The following is a 17197-nucleotide window of genomic DNA, read 5'->3' as shown; positions in this document are numbered from 1 at the left end:
TTGATCCCCTAACAGTTAGCAATTGATTTTATTCCCACGGCGAGCAGGAACTGCCGCCGTGGGCTATGTATGACAAATTGTGGTCACTCACTCACTCACGGACTACCTGTGGGACGCATGCGCAGGTGGTGCTTCATTTAGTAGGACGCATGCGCAGGTGCATCTCCCAAAATCACCACTTCGAACGGCACAACATTTCTAAGCACAGCTTTATCGCCTAACGTTACTTTAGCTAACCCTAACATGTTAGTGTTTCGCCTACTTTAGTTAACCTACTTAGCGCGTACCACCGATACAGATGTATGGACACACGGAGGACAACAAATAAAGTTACAGAGGTGAGGACATGCCATAGCTAGCTGGCTATATAGTTAGCCAAGTTTTACTCATGACACTTTGTACAGGTACGCCGTGGGTCTGCACGGTTTTGTGCTTGTTTTTACTGACAAAACATGGCTAAAGCTTTATTAGCCACAACCCAAATGGGGCTAACTGAGCTAACTGGCCAGCATGCGGATACAGCAAGTAGTCACCTCCTGCACAAAATGGGTAACTCTTTGAAAGGAATGAATTTGAGCATAAGATGTTGCAGTCACATACAGAATTCAAAAACTACATTGGAAAGAGATCAAAGGTCTCACCTGGATTTGCACTCTCTGAATCACTACAGTTGCTGGAGCTGACCATTACACCACAGAACCACAGATCACTCTTGGGACTAAGGCCCTTTTCAAAGTAATTTGGAGAACTCTGCTAAAGAACAAACATTTCACCCCAGATGGGACTCGAACCCACAATCCCTGGCTTAGGAGGCCAGTGCCTTATCCATTAGGCCACTGGGGCTAGGTCTGTTTGCACTGTTATTGTGACAAAAATATAAAAAGCCGAAGCCGTTTCAGCAAAATGTTAGTTCCTGAGCGGTTGGATACAAGAAAATGACAAAATAAACATCATTCTCAAGATGATTAAACAAAGCATGATGCTTGGCCATAGCACAGGATGGTTCCACTCCATCATCCTCATGGACCTATCAGACTTCCGTTAAGCTACCTTGCTATACATAATGGTGTTGTTCACATTAAAATTATGTTATTCATCGTAAGAAGATCCTGAAAAAATATTTTTGCTGTAATATGAAATCAATGTACAAATCCCAAGGAAGTTTTGTTACTTTTGCCATTTTGCCCCCAGGGACGTATTAAAGCTGGGTGCTGTATGGTTTAGAGGTGCCATGCTGCTTTGTCATTACTTCAAACTTCACATCCAATTTATACCATCCATTAAAAACCAGGAAATATGTAAATGTACACCTTGATTGTTCAGTAGAAAATATAAATCTAGATTATACATACAAGCAGTATTGAAGTTAGGTCATATTTTTCCAAAGCACAAACTGCAGCAGTCTTGCCCCAACAAGGCTTGTTTTCCTGCATAGACCCAAAAGAACAGCCATCGTAGCAGACAATGATTTCAACGTATCGACCTCCGGGTTACAGACCCAGCATGCTTCCACTGCACCACAAGTTCATTTGAGCAGCATCGCAATTACAGTATTTGCTGTAAGAAGACAAAGAAAAACATTTATATGCTTTAATTTTTGGTTCAATATGACCCACTTAAAAATCCCAAGTAGGTTTTATTACTTTTGTCATGCTTTCCCCCAGAGACAGGTATGTAAGACCATTTTTAATGACATTCAGAGGACTCTGCTAAAGAACAACCACTGCACCCCAGACAGGATTCGAACCCACAATCCCTGGCTTAGGAGGCCAGTGCCTTATCCATTAGCCCACTGGGGCTGGGAAAATGAGTTGTAAGAAGATCCAGACATTTTTTTTGCACAAATTATGGAATCAATGTATAAACCCCAAGGAAGTTTTGTTACTTTCGCTATTTTTCCCCCAGGGACGTATTAAAGCTAGGTGCTGTATGGTTTTATCACTTCTGCTTCACAGGGATTGATTAAGGCCATTTACAATGGCATTCAGAGTACCCTGCTAAAAAACAAACATTTCACCCCAGATGGGACTTGAACCCACAATCCCTGGCTTAGGAGGCCAGTGCCTTATCCATTAGGCCACTGGGGCCTATGTCAGCCTGCCTTTCTAAATTTTACAGGGCTGTTCCAGGATCAAAATAGGCTAGGGCAGGACTTTTTTTGTGACGACGACTGCGGACAGCCCAGCTTGACTGTCATTACTTGATTCATCCATTTTAATTTGATCACAAAAAATAATAATGTGAATCTTTTTTAAGACGTGCTAGAAGGCCTTTTTAACGGCATTCAGAACACCTAGTAAAAGAAACTCTGGGGGTTATGGGGTCAGCACACTTCCACTGCACCAGTCCGCTTCTCGGGCTCAAAAATGTTCACATACAATTCATACTATCCATTTCAAAACCGGAAAAGAGTAAAGATAAGCTTTACATAATGCCTTCACAGATATACACAAGATATACTTTAAGATTTTTCTTTGCAGTAAGATTTCCGTAAGGATGCACAATACCTGAAATCTTTTTAATTTTTATTACTTGCCTGCAAAAGGTTAAAGTCAATTATAGTTATGCAAAATAATATTCCACAGTATATACATCATATATGCTTAAGCCAGATTTTCTGCCGTAAAACACAGGCTCTCTAAACGTCTGGTGAAAATATAACAGGTTGAGCAGCAGTACCAACACAAACTGTTTGTGAGTACTTACAAATCGGCATGGTTTGTATTCACTAGAATCTGTATAATAATAGTAATAATTCTGCGTGCGCCCTCACAGTTGTATCTTGAAGCAAGGCAAAAAAAAACTCCATTGGAAATCGCAGACTGCTTAAATAAGAAATGCGTGGCTTCTGCAAAAGGTTTAAAGCCCATCTTGTTCCTGTATTCCTGAATAGATCAGCCATTTCCCCTGCAGTGCAAATATTGTAGAAATGTCATGTTTCCCCCCCCCCCCCATCTTTCATGGATTGTTTAATAACATGCAGGAATTGAGGTCAAAGAGATTTAAAAAATGATATGTTGGTATGTTGCTTTCCCCCAGATATCAGTAGATCCAGATAAGTTGGAAAAGGCATTTAATAAAAATGTGTGGAGTTTGACGCCTTAATCCCTGACCTTATCACCTAAGTACTGTCTTTTCAGCACTACTACATAATATTTTAACAACTAGGCAAATTTTATCCAAAACAGGGAGGTTTATGAAATTGTTAGCTGTGCTATATGGGCAAAACAAGTCATCAAGTGGAAAATGCGGAAAGAAAAAGTGTATTGCGCAAAGACATAAATTACCCCCAAATGATCCAAATACACATTTCCTTAGTGAATCTGATGGGCCAAAAACATGACTCATGTACATTGGTTCTGTAAAATGGTTTCATACCTGCATCCAAAGTAAACTACAATACAATAATTTTGTTGTATTAAGTACAATAATGTAAAAAAAAAAAAAAAAAATATTGAATGTTCAGTCTTAAATATGAAATTTCTGTCAGCTTAAATCAAACTAAAAAAACCCAGAACATCCCAAATGAATCAAAGCAAAGCACTACAACTACATATAGAGCTATATTATTCAAAAACCGTGTTTCTCCTTATTCTTCAAAATCTACTTAATGCCTGCATTCAGCAAACGCATCGATTTTAAAAACATATCCATTTCACAATAGATAACAAAATACCCACGAATGTGCTGTGATTTTCAGTCCCAGACACAAAACCAAAAATGCTACAAAAAATAGTCATGTAAACATGAAGCATTCATATTTTCAAGATAAAAAAACAGGCCCTGTCTTTTTTTGCATAAGACACAGAAGCTGCACATAAAGATAATGGAGAGGTCGAGTGTTCAGCAGGGGCTAGTCTGAGGTGAGCTCATGTTCCTAACCCACCCCCCCCCCTTACAGTGCCTACTGCCTGTTAGTCTTGAGGGCCAAAAGGACGGTGGCTGCAGGATAGCTGACCTTCAGAGAGGAACAGCCCTTCAGCCGTCTGTGGCCAGGATGAGCACCGCCCCAAAGATGCCCACGTTATGCCCAATCAGCTTCAGCTGGTTCCAGAACTCCACGTGCCGGGTGTGGTGCCAGTAGCCGATGTTGCCGTCGATGAAGAGCACCACCAGAGGCAGCAGGGTGGCCAGGATCTGGGCGGCCAGGCGCACGTAGTAGCCAGAGAGGAAGGAGAGGGCCAGCACCCCGTACACCACGAACAGCAGCTGCAGGGTGAGCTCCCCGCCGGGAATGTGGTTCAAGTAGGCCATCCTATCCTCCTGGCTGTGCTGGAGGGAGTACACCTGCCGGAGGACAGCGTAAAATACACTGAAAATCTGCTGCCGCCATGACAACGGTTATCCTACCTCAGACCTCAATAGCAGCATAAAACAAGCCAATACAGAACAGGCAGAAAGACAGTGTTACCAAAATTACTGGCTAGATTGCAAATTTGCCAGGCATGTATGTTGTTTTTCAATGAAAATATGAACACACAAATATGACCGGTTCATTTAAAACAAAGCTATGCATAAAATTCTAACTGTGAGGAATTCACCAAGAAGCCTGCAGTTGCGTTCTGTCAATGCTTGGTCCAGTGAGATTTAAAGAAAATGGCTGCTGCATAGCAGTGAATCTAACAATTTAAGAAACACAAACAGCTGTGTAAAAAAAGTTTGGACTGTGCTGCGGAGACATTATGACATACACACTATATTCTCCTGAATGTCTGAATGACCGAATGTGATTGGTTAATTGAGTAGGGGCACATTAGCAGCTCTGATCTTCAGAACGCTCACCACGCAGATGAGGTATATCCCCAGGAAGACCTGTCCAGTGGACTGCAGGGACCTGGTGCGGGGCTTCTGACGGTACACTTCCCCAGCTCCGCTAGCCAGCACAAGGAAGCCACCAATGATGGCGAGGGCCCTGGAGTACATCCGCACCTGTGCGTCACAGAAATGAGAATCAGCGGAGCTCTGCCGGGACACTATATAATAATAATGATAATCTGGTTTATTACCTCAGTACTCACCTTCAACCAATCCCCGTAAAGCACATGTCCTCCGATGTACGAGGCGTAAGTGCTGACAGCCAGCTGCAGAGCAGCCCCCAGTGCAAACCACCTCCTTTTCACACCGAATGACATGAAGCTGGCACAAAGGACGGCAGCTCCCATGTCGATATACAGATAGGGGACCTGGATGTCTGGCTTTCTGTGGACGGACAAAAGTTTCAGTTCCCTCCTTATGTGCTGGCTCTTATGTTTTGCCTATATATAGCCTAACCCTTCATTTTTGAATTTCAAACAAGACAAGCATCAGATAACACAATGACACGTTGGCAAGCTGACTCAAGCATTGTATTTTTAGGGTGTGCACGATGGAGACTATTTGGAAAACCCACCAACAATGAAAATTACAGTGCATCCTGCTGCAATTTGCGCAGCCACCAGCGGAATCAAAGACTCCTTCGAAAAGGGCAAAACCACATGCAGATGTCGCTACAGTAAACTAAAGTTAGCTATCCATTTCCGCTGCAGATTGACAAGGGAGAAACTGCTTTTGGTGGACAAAAAAAAAAGAGTTGGGGAGGCACTAGACTCAATGCAAGCAAATTCTGATATGCCTGGCTGAGGATGTGAGTTTGTACTTCTTAGCCAGTCAATTTGTTAGTGGTAGGCTGCTACTTTTGGCAAACAAGTATAGGTGACAGGTGCTGGTGTTTTGGTCCTCAAGTAGAGCAAGGTCATTTTTCAGTTTTTTACAGATTATGAAAATGCAGATTATAAGCTTTCAAAGGATGTGTCATACATTGAAATCTGAAAATAGTTGAAGAAGATATGCTTATTTGAATGTTGGTACTCCTAAAATCAAGTAGCAGAGAAAATCCCCTTGAAAGATCTTGAACTTTTCACACTTCTCACAGGGAGATAATGGATGGGAACAATGGCTAGTTAACTCCACCCCAACCACTCCCCCACTAGAGTACCTGTCAATCCTTGCCCATTTAGGGGGTACCCTATTTAAAGCTTTATAACTCCAGATGTGAACACCACAGAGACTAGAAAAATGGCTTAAATGAAGCAATACATTTTTATAATTTACAATACTATCTTAGATTACTTTATATTCATAATTTTGTAAGAAATAAAGTGCCACAAATGCAATGGTCTAGGCAAAAAATCTAAAATGAATTTGCTCTTTTTTAGTTCGCAATGAAATACTGGGAGATACACGTTTTGGCAATGTTCCAACACTCTCCTCATCACTGTTGCGCATGCGTCACAAAAACTATTACACTACTAACGCTTAGGCTACATCACAGTATGAAATATCCACATTATATAATACCACTAACTTATTTAAAGACACTCAATTTCTAAAATAACGTATATAACCGAAATATTTTGAGCAGTAATACTTACATTGCAATTATGAAATCTTATCTATGTTCAGTAGATAGAGACAGAGACAGTAAATCAATGACAGTTCTATCCGCTTCTGTTTTGCTCCAGAAAACGATGTCAGATAGATCTATCAGCAAACATATGGCTTAGCTATGCCCAGAAGTCCTCAATAATAATGGTATTTTCCAAGAAATTACGAAAAATCGTTGACAACGTTTCGTTAGGTGCAACGTCTTTTAATGCTATCACGCAGTGAATGCCACGATAAGAAAATATTCGGTTACGCTGACCTATAAAACGCTATTCCAAAAGCAAAATTAGACATATTATACATCGTTAGAAAGCTTATACTCTCACCTACTGAATAAATGAATTGGCCAGACTGTACTAAAAAGGGCGACAACGCCGTAAACAACACGTGTGGATTACGCACAGCGATTTTGGAGGGTGCAGGCATTACAAGCGAGCATATATTTCACAAAATTTTGTCCAAAACAATGTATGACCACTCTGTCTCAAAAGGGATATCTCTATGCGTAAAACCAAATGGTAAGGTTGTATATGTATTCAATATTTAGTCCCAGATATTGACTGTAGAATGACATGGTAATGCAAATTCAACTGTTGGTTGAATTTGCATTAATGATTGCGATCGCAAGATCGGGATTTCCTGGAGGGACTAAAAAGTGGCACCGAAAAGAGGCACAGAAATTTGCATAGTGATTCGGTCCGGTCGGTGCTGACCATATAGGAACCATTAAGGCACCGGTTTTCCGTACCCAACCGTAGTGGCAACAGATTGAGCGTCCGCCATTGTAGCAACCTCACACTAAACAAACATAGGGTAGCCTACTAGGCTACCGACTTCATTTATGGGCGGTGGCTTGACCGAAACTAAGTGACAATAGCCAACGAAACCAAACATGCTAATCAAACTGCAAATTCTGATATGCCTGGCTGAGGATGTGAGTTCGTACTTCTTAGTCAGTCAATTTGTTAGCTTTTGTGGTAGGCTGCTACTTTTGGCAAACAAGTATAGGTGACAGGTGCTGGTGTTTTGGTCCTCAAGTAGAGCAAGGTCATTTTTCAGTTTTTTACAGATTATGAAAATGCAGATTATATGCTAATCAAATTGCACCCCCATCACGCCTCCAAAATCCCACTGTAAGAACCACTAAAACAAGCCGACTTTGCCGACAAATTATGAGCATTTAGTGATCCTAAAAATGTTTTTTATTCTATTGAGTGATTTCTTCAATTCTTTAACTTTCGTAATATGAAAAAAAGTAAAATAAAAAAATAAAAAAACCTTTTTTGCCTCCTAGCGCGATTTCAAGATTTGCGACTTGCGGACCTTTCCTCCAGCACCCGTCATCTCTCGCCATCAAACAATACAATTAAGTTGACATCTAACATCACAGGTTTAACTACAAATCTACTCGGCTAGATTATTTGAGATATGGCTCGTGAAGCTCGTGAATAAACTGTACGTTTTCCCAATATGGAAAACTAGCGACAGAGCCTAAATACTTCTTTTTAAGTATCGACTGTAATAATATATATAGAGTTTGATTAGCACGATGCCCTGTGCCTTGGCAGGTAACATTAACTTAGCTAACGTTAGCGAGCCACATTATGTGCCAACCAGTCACCATACTTACATCTCGCACTGAAACCCTATAATTCTGGCTATCCAGCTACTTACCTTTTAATATCTGCTCGCTCAGCAAACAACATCAGCATACTAAAACAGTTCCAAAACCCAAATCGGGTCAAAATAATCGCTCCGAATCGAGTGAGCAGCCTCAAAGCCTCCTTTCTGCTGGGGGCAGCCATGATTGTTAAGGGCGGAAGTGCAACGACGCATTTTAGAACTTCGCTGCGCTTCTCACTGTCTGAATGATGTTTGAGGTGTTAACGGGAGTGTTCTTTTTTTATTTGATATATGGTATAATTACAGTTAATAAATATGTTCTCTTTGATTTTGGGATCATGTTGCAAAACATATTAAATGGTTTGCATCTCGTTTTTGGAAAAATTCACAGAAGGCTACTTTTTAAATGATTAAATTAACAACTAATTTATTCCCCCAACAATTTACAGTGGCTTTTTTATTTTAAAAGTAAATAAAAATTGATGGTAATACATACACTCTAAAAATAATTCACTGCCTGTACTAAAATATAAAATAAAAATAAATATAAATAAAGGCCACAATTTTAATTGAGATTTTTGAGTAATTACTTCTTGAGGTACTATTAAATGCTGTCATTGTCAAGTACAACCATTGAGGTTTTTCCACCATATTTAAAAGCTTAATTATGTTGAACCAACTTAAATATTCACGTTCATAGTCATTGATAGTCACGGTCATTGATATATTCAGCTAACCAAACATAAGAAGCAAGTTGTTTGAACAAGTACACTTTTTTCAATTTGACCCAGATCTTCTGCAAAGTGTTGCTTCAGTAGGCTATGTTAGATACCCTTTTCTGAGAAATCAAGAGGAAAAGCCAGTATTTAGAGGGTTTCACCTTTTTATTTTTAATTGGTCAGCTCTGTAGTTCTGTGACACACTACAACAGATCTTGAGTTTGTTACAACATAGATCTAGCTAATGAATTCCGCAAGGAGCAGATCAGGAATTGACCTCAGGTCTCATCTGGGCGAGAGGCAGCTGCGCTAACCACTGAATCACTGAAGGTGAAGTCTGCAAGGCCTGAGTTCAATTTCTGCTTTGATTCAGTGAGAGTAGTGATCTGCTCTGTTCACTGCTCTGCTAACGGTGAACCCATCTTTAGTACGGTGGTTAGCACAGCCACGTCTCACCCAGAGTACACAAGTTCAGTTCCTGCTTTCTGCTAAGTTAGCTGGATGTACGGATCTACGAAGTTGACCATTTACAGAATAAACAAGCACGTAACCGTCCAGACCCACGGTGAAACTCACTTCCGTTGGCACCACCTGTGCATGCGTCCCACAAAACGTCCTTCAAAGGTTGTCCGTGAGTGAGTGAGTGAGTGACCACAATTTGCCATGCATAGCCCACGGCGGCAGTTCCTGCGCGCCATGGGAAAAAGGTAAAATCATCTAAATCATTGCTTTTTTTTCTTGGAAAAGGGTCATTTATACAAACGTATTGAAGCAACAATTTGAATAGAAATGAAAATTTGAGTAGATATATTTGAGTAGAAATAAAAGAGGTTACTAGTTGAATCAATTTAATTGTAATGATTTATTTTCTTAATATCTCAATGAATATTTAAGTAGGTTCAATGTAATTAGGCTTTTATATATGAAGGAAACCCGCACTGGTTGTACTCAAACTAGCTGTGTTAGTCTGACAATGATAGGCTCATAGAATTTACTTAACACCCCAAGTAGAAAATGTAAAATAATTTTTTAGAGCATACATACATGCATGCATACACACACGCTCCCTCGCTCACTTGCTCGCGCACTCACTCACTCCACTGATTACTGGTATATTGAAAAAATCTCTACAACGTTGTAGACAACTAGTTTTTGTTGATTATTTTAATCAAAATGTAGCCCCAGTCACATGCTTGCACTTAATGGGAATGAATTTCTGTTTTAGACCTCACCTGTGTCTCATTAATAGTATTATCCATGCAAATCCACATCAATCCACAGGATGGCGACATAGACAGGATATGTCCTGAATGTGGGGTGAACTCCAGTGGTTACTCGCGGTATTGCAGTTTAGTGAAGCTCTGGTGCCAAAAAAGCATTGGTAAATTGGTAAAGCATTGGTAAAAGCATTGGTAAATTCGTAGTTTTGAAGTCCATTCAAAACTACGAATTTACCCAAGCCAAATTAAATCATTTTGGATAGTACTTTTAAGCTCAAATATTTATTCACATTTATTACTCCCCGAGGAACTATTTTTTTTTTGCTCAGAGGCCCCCAAAAATGTTATAAGGTTTATTTCATTCCAGTTTGTTAGGTTTTACATCACAGTGCACGTAACGCAACGGCTTACAAGCGCACACCCGCACATGAACGAGTTGAGGCTGTGATTGACTCATCTGTGCTGAAAAGTGTTGAACTGGGAGTTGCCTGCGCAAAACCGCTGTATCAGCGGTTACATTACATTACATTACAGGCATTTAGCAGACGCTCTTATCCAGAGCGACGTACAACAAGTGCATTGGTTCATGATGTAGAGGTGCAAAAGAAACACTAGAGTTACATAGTGCATAAACCTTGACCTAGGATTACATGAATCCACCGCCATTATTGTTCTGATTATGTTGTTATTTTTATATTATTACTATTAATATTACTAATAATAATGTTACCTGCCATAACTTTCTCGTACCCATTTTTCATGGTGATGAATCATGGCAACTAAATAAATGATTTTTAATAAAGATGGCATATGTGTAATCTTAAATTAAGATGATATTATGGCTGACTCCACCATATTATTTTAAATATTGCTACTAATAGCCTACTATCATTAAAAATGTTATTAGTTGTAGTATTTCTGTCTTTGCAAGATGATGGTTCTGATAATGACGATGAGTAATCACATATAAAAAATAAATAGGCCAGCATAAAAAAAAGAAAAAAAAAATGAGAATAGCTATATTTAATTTGCTCTTCAGTTATTTTTCAGACAATGCTATGGTGCTGATTATGGCAAAGTGGTAATGATGAAGATGATAAACATGTCAATTACAAAGATGACGATTGTATGAATATAAAATAATGCATAAGCCTAATTTATCAAGATTTTGTGTAATTTTTGATTTTACCAATTTATTTATTATTTCTTGGCTAACTCATCGTTCAATGCACTCAGTAAGCGCAAAGATTTTGCCTGTGATAGACTGACCATCACATCAGTGGCTACAGGAGTTTGTAGAATACCGCTGTTTATGAAGTCGCTTTGCAGTCACCCTAGGGTGTAATAAAAAGCATTTAATATTTTGATGTAATATTTTAAACATATTATTTGTTTACTTTTCACATGTAAAGAATTTGTCTGCCTAAGTCTATGTTGCATGCTAATTTATCCCAAAATAACTTATTTATTTTACCTGCATTTAACATTTATTAAGACGCTTTTGTCATAACTATTCATCCCTCCTTAAAAGTCACAAATAATATATGAGTCATTTAACCAGTCTGAAGTGTGTTCATTCAGATTTGTTAAAATAAATATGCATTTATTTTAAAATGTTATCTATGCAAATGTTTTCTTCATCCCTCCTTAAAAGTCACAAATAATATATGAGTCATTTAACCAGTCTGAAGTGTGTTCATTCAGATTTGTTAAAATAAATATGCATTTATTTTAAAATGTTATCTATACAAATGTTTTTTTCAGAAATAGATGTACCTCTCCCTGCCAGCAATGGGTCACAATAAATGTACTGGTCACTGGGTGGGTCATGGCCTTGAAAGGTTTATTGCAACATGACGACAGTTCCTTGCTGATTCTTTTCCTACTTAACAATACAGAGCTTGTGAGACAAACTCAGACCCACAAAAAATAAAAATATACCATTTGTTGTATTTTGGCTTCAGACTATTTCACATTGTTGCTGAATGCACAGGTATTCGTTCTGTGTGCTATTAAACAAACAGCTGCCTTGTCAGTCGTACATTTTATTTGCTTTCCAGCATCTAAGGGTCTGCACTTCCATGGTATTTTAGGCTGCAGTTTGAAGGAAATTGTCTTACTTCAATTCATGTTCCTTGGAGAGATCAGTAATCCCATGCTTATTTATCTCTGTCCACTTTCACTGTGCATCTATACCCTGAAGCTAATGTTCTGTTTCGCATTGAAAAATACTTTTCTGTACCATTTATAATTGATACTGTTAATTTCCACTTTTTCTCAAAATTGATAGGAGCGCATTGCCTCTGCATAACTGATCTTTTCATTTTCTGGCAACCAGCTTTGGATGTCGCTTGTTGAAGGATCACCACAGACACCCTGGCTAAAATAAGAATGACTGGACTCAGTCCTTAATCCAGTGTAGATAAGGGCAGGTCAGCTTAAAGCAGGTCAAGCTTAAAGGATGACACAAGCACAGCAAAGAGCTTGTCTTTGGATAAACCAGTCTCTACGTTCGAACTGAAATGGTGCCGTGCGGTCGAAAACTCAACACTGTAGCTGGGGTAAAGGGCCAAAGAAGTAGGCCACCAAAACAAGGTCGCACTTTCAGATCCAGAACACACCCTGTGACACCTTGATCATTCTCATTCCTGCCGTGCTATTTGCCTTTTAAAGTGGATCTCCAGCTCCCACTCCCTGATCTTAAGCGATAAAGTTGCATTTGAATGGCCTGATAAAAAAAAAAAAACTGTCTGTCACAAAATTCACATTCAAAGCAAAAACCTTCATTGGTTAATCGGTTTAGGGAGAAGTGAGAAAGTATAAAGTGAATTCATGAGGTCTCATTGGCTTAAGCTTCTGATAAGTGACTTGGGTTGGATGCCAGGGAAACACATGACAGGGAGAACTATCCTGGGTGGCAGAGTAGTGAACTAATTAGGGTTCTGGGCATCAGCCAGGATAGATGAAGTTTCAGGCCCTTGGTGTAACATTATAGTCTGCTGCTCCTTTTTTCTCCAATCAGCTTGTGTGAATGCCACCACTGAATCCAGCTCAATTTCTACCTATAATGGAGAAATTGCATTACTTTTTAGGCCATTGGACTGCTCACTAGAGCAAGTTCAGTTTGCATACTTTACAGGAACCAACATTCCTTTTCAATGAGATAATATGCCCATATGTAGCATGTGAAGTTGCCATGCGGAAAACTAATGTAAATCACTTACATGTATATGTTCTTCTCAATGAAAGTGGCCCATCTTACAAACCTAAGATCATATGTCACAGAATGCAACTCTTGTGGGGACTGGGTTGATTGTTATGCTGGGTAGGGACAAAGAACAGATTTACCTGCCTATTACTTCTGAAAATGCCATGATCATTGTAACGTATACTTTAGTATTGAGTGTCATCTACGTCTAACCAACCATTACCGTTGAAGATGTAACGGTGCTAGTTCTTGCTGCCCAGGTAGCACAGACTAGTGGGCACTCTGCAGCCTTCTTCAACCTTGTTAAGCCCCCCACGTCCCACCGTCCTCTTTCTCCCCTAGATTTCCAGGTTAATTGGTTTTGAGACTGACGTTTGGCAGGTTAATCGCACTGATTGGCTAATATGATCAAGGGGATTGGTGATATGAGCTATCCCCTCCCCCATGTCACCTATTTCCCAAAAGCCATCTGGACCAGCCCCCGAAGAGGACAGGAACAGAGTGAAGGTGGTCAGTTTGTTTCCAGCCATCCTATTGACAAGGCACAAAGATTCTTCATAGTACGTCCCCCCCATCCAACAGGTAAGTGTCCTCTTTTTTCGAAAACCTTCAAATACATTTTATATGTTTGCTTTATAAATGCTTATGACTAATCCAAATAAATATTTAAAGTGATATTTTGAGAGGTGTGAAAGGAATATGAAAAAAGTTGTTCAGAGACATTGTGTGTTATTGTATGGGTCTATTCCTTGTTATCAGTTTTCACCAGTTTTCTACAGTACCTGGAATAGTCAATGATTTTTAAGGCAGATATAATGGATGACATTTTATTGGCTAGTGTTTAAATAAGTTTTTGAATGAGTACAAAATGAAGAGTCTACAAAATCGCGATCCATTCCCTGGACAAGTGTTTGTGAACAAAGTGACTTGAATGGCCAATGAACAGTGGCAGGAAATGGAATGAACCACACATCAGCGTCTTGACTTTTGGATGCCTTCTTTGATTAAATTCTGAAAGTTGGTGTTAGCTTTATTTGACTAGGTTTTCTGTTGTAGAACCTTTTATAGTGAAAGCAAATATTCTCCTTTGTGTTTTTCCCTCATGAAAATGTGTCATTAATACACAATGGGAGTTAAAATGAATGTCACCACATGATAAGATTATTTCTGAAAAATAATTTCTAATTAATAGAAGTTTGATTCTCATAATGAACAGAACATAATGAACAAAACATGAAGGTCCTTCAACTGTTTTTGTTCTTTGCTCAGGTTAAAATAGGCTCCACCTAGCACTATATGAACAATGTGAAGGCACAAATCTCGAGGCCAAACTGCAATGAAAATACAAGAGTAGAGACTAATCTGTAATTTATAAAATACAAAATATAAAGTGTACATTTGAAGGTTTTGCTGAAAAATATCTAAATAATTTACACTGTCATAATCTGTTACAATATTGTGTAGAATAGAATATATGTTAAAAATGTATTATGCCAAAATATAGAAATTCAGAAAGATGCCTGGCAGATGAAAATGATCATAGATAGTTAAAAACGGACTCTCTTTAATGCACAAGCACACATAAATACATACACACTCACCGGCCACTTTATTAGGTACACCTGTTCAACTGCTCACTAACGCAAATATCTAATCAGCCAATCACGTGGCAGCAACTCAATGCATTTAGGCATGTAGACATGGTCAAGACAATCTGCTGAAGTTCAAACCAAGCATCAGAATGGGGAAGAAAGGTGATTTAAGTGACTTTGAACGTGGCATGGTTGTTGGTGCCAGACGGGTTGGTTTGAGTATTTCAAAAACTGCTGATCTACTGGGATTTTCACGCACAACCATCTCTAGGGTTTACAGAGAATGGTCCGAAAAAGAGAAAATATCCAGTGAGCGGCAGTGCTCAGGGCGAAAATGCCTTGTTGATGGCAGAGGTCAGAGGAGAATGGCCTGACTGTTTCGAGTTGATAGAAAGGCAACAACTCAAATAATCACTTGTTACAACTGAGGTATGCAGAAGAGCATCTCTGAATGCACACCACCTTAAAGAAGTTCTGAAGGCAAAAGGGGGTCCAACCCAGTACTAGCAATGTGTACCTAATAAAGTGGCCGGTGAGTGTATGTGCATGCAGGCACATACATCACCTCTCCAAAAGGATCTGAGACCTGAGAACAGACTAATGAAATCCCTCTCCACCTGTTTAGCAGTGGACACAGGAGTGGCTTCTGAGATTGACTCTAGCTTTTGGTCTCTTGGATATTGCTGTCCCCATTTTTCCCTGTAAAACTTGTGAGAGACTGAGTGTGTCTATTTAATCTTTTGGAACATTTGTGTAAATTGTTATGGTCAACTGTTTCAAAATGTCATTGAGGAGAATAGGTATAATCTTCTGTTTCGCTGTGGGGACAGAACCAACGATTATGTTAATTGGTCGGGACACAAACCAGCACAACATACTGTTGTAACATTACTGATCAACAGTCGACAAGGAAGTCAACAGAAAATCTCATGAGGATTAGTTGACCTGCACTTTTGAGACTAAGCCATGCAGTGCCCTTTTTGTCCACCAGAAGCCACCCTAACCCAGGGTTAGCTATAGGAAGACTTGCATGATGTGGGAAAATGAGAGAATTAAGAACCATGATCAGTTTAAAAACTTACATTTCAATAGATTTTAAATACAAAGAATGTCAAATAAATGAATAAAATTGCATAAATCATTAAAATTTGATAAAATGTACACGTTTTACACACATTTTTACATACATCTTTATTGAAGTGATCTTATTTCTTTCTTATTTTTATGTACAGCGCGTTGAGCTGCATCACTTGTATGAAATGTGCTCTATAAATAAAATTCGATTGATTGATTGATTGATTGATTGATTGATTGACCTTGATGAAGAATGGTCTCTTTTTGAAGTTTGTATGTATCTAGGTAACTTTTTTTTATAATAATACACAATGCCCTGGACTGTATTACAGTCATGTATTAGTGCAATGCACAGGACAGTTTTACTATAGTGTATGAGAATAATACCCAGGACAGAAGGACGTGTTAGTGGCTTGAGAGGTAACAAAAATCTGGCTACCTTAAGGTATTGTGGTTTTGACTATTTTGTTTCATACTCTGCCTCCAACTCTTAGGTCAGGATGGCACGGGACATGTCAGATAAGGATGTCCTCAAGATGGAGTTGGACCAGCTGAAGAAGGAGCTGAAGACCCAGAGAGAACCGGTGAGTGTCTCTGACCAGTGATGGGCTGGGGGGGGGGGGGGGGGGGTGCAGGACGGACGCTCGGCCCAGTTTGGCTCATTCCTTTTTAGAGAGGTTGAAACAGATTCAACAACCAAATTTACGTTTGCCCTCCTCTTTCTCCCCCAGGTCTCAACCACGGCCAAAGAGATCGTTGAATGGGTGGACAGCCAGTCTGCTGATGACCCCCTGATCAAAGGTGTCTCAGAGGAGGCAAACCCCTACAAGCCGGAGAAGGGCGGCTGCATAATAACTTAGCCCGGGGGAGAGGGGTAACCCTGTGCAAATAGATGGGGACATTTTGACCAAGCTATGAAGAGAGAATAACAGCTAAGCAGCTATGAGTAAGCTTTGGGTTAGATTGCTTTTTTTGTTTGTTTGGTTTTTTCGTCCGCGTAGAAACCGAAACTCATTAATAAATAGCTCTGAATAAGATTTAGGTGAAGATCCAGATTGTTCCCAGGACATCCTGGGAGTCAAAGATCAATGGACTCGAGAGTGGGAAGAGAAACAGTTTTTGTCTTGTTCCGACTTGTCCTGCGTAAATACTACAGTGTGCGGTCTGTCCCCGCCGCTACCTTGCCCTCTTCATCAAAAGGAGCTCCGCGCCCCTGGATCCCTGCCCTCTCCAGTGAAGCTCGCTCCAACCGACAGCTTCAGAGCATCCCAGCAGGGAGCAGGGCCTTGTTTGCGCTGCAGAAGTGATTACGTTTGCCTGTAAATAAAGCTCATCTAG

At 39.7% G+C, this 17197-nt stretch overlaps 2 protein-coding genes and 3 non-coding genes across 5 annotated transcripts; 1 reads left to right on the top strand and 4 right to left on the bottom strand.

Annotated features, from left to right (window-relative positions):
• Positions 1 to 770: 770 nt before the first annotated feature.
• trnar-ccu lies at positions 771 to 843 on the bottom strand. The gene has a single exon. It is a non-coding gene; the product is annotated as a tRNA-Arg (tRNA).
• An 883-nt stretch (positions 844 to 1726) lies between these two features.
• On the bottom strand, positions 1727 to 1799 carry trnar-ccu. The gene has a single exon. It is a non-coding gene; the product is annotated as a tRNA-Arg (tRNA).
• Positions 1800 to 2014: 215 nt separating this feature from the next.
• Positions 2015 to 2087, bottom strand: trnar-ccu. Its single transcript has one exon. It is a non-coding gene; the product is annotated as a tRNA-Arg (tRNA).
• Positions 2088 to 2508: 421 nt separating this feature from the next.
• Positions 2509 to 8244, bottom strand: tmem101 (transmembrane protein 101). The gene is made up of 4 exons (XM_035402606.1): positions 8098 to 8244; positions 5019 to 5199; positions 4783 to 4929; positions 2509 to 4287 (listed from the first exon to the last, which is right to left on the bottom strand). Exons 1-4 carry the CDS (start codon positions 8226 to 8228, stop codon positions 3979 to 3981), a joined length of 768 nt encoding a protein of 255 aa, XP_035258497.1. The 5' UTR covers positions 8229 to 8244; the 3' UTR covers positions 2509 to 3978.
• Positions 8245 to 13673: 5429 nt separating this feature from the next.
• gngt2b (guanine nucleotide binding protein (G protein), gamma transducing activity polypeptide 2b) lies at positions 13674 to 17149 on the top strand. Its single transcript, XM_035407036.1, has 3 exons — positions 13674 to 13775; positions 16354 to 16443; positions 16591 to 17149. The coding sequence occupies exons 2-3, from the start codon at positions 16360 to 16362 to the stop codon at positions 16717 to 16719; spliced, it is 213 nt and encodes a 70-aa protein (XP_035262927.1). The 5' UTR covers positions 13674 to 13775; positions 16354 to 16359; the 3' UTR covers positions 16720 to 17149.
• The last annotated feature ends 48 nt before the right edge of the window (positions 17150 to 17197 follow it).

Source organism: Anguilla anguilla, chromosome 2 (genome assembly GCF_013347855.1).
Source record: "Anguilla anguilla isolate fAngAng1 chromosome 2, fAngAng1.pri, whole genome shotgun sequence".
In the NCBI taxonomy this organism is placed as follows: domain Eukaryota; kingdom Metazoa; phylum Chordata; class Actinopteri; order Anguilliformes; family Anguillidae; genus Anguilla; species Anguilla anguilla.
This window is presented reverse-complemented; position numbering and strand designations above follow the sequence as displayed.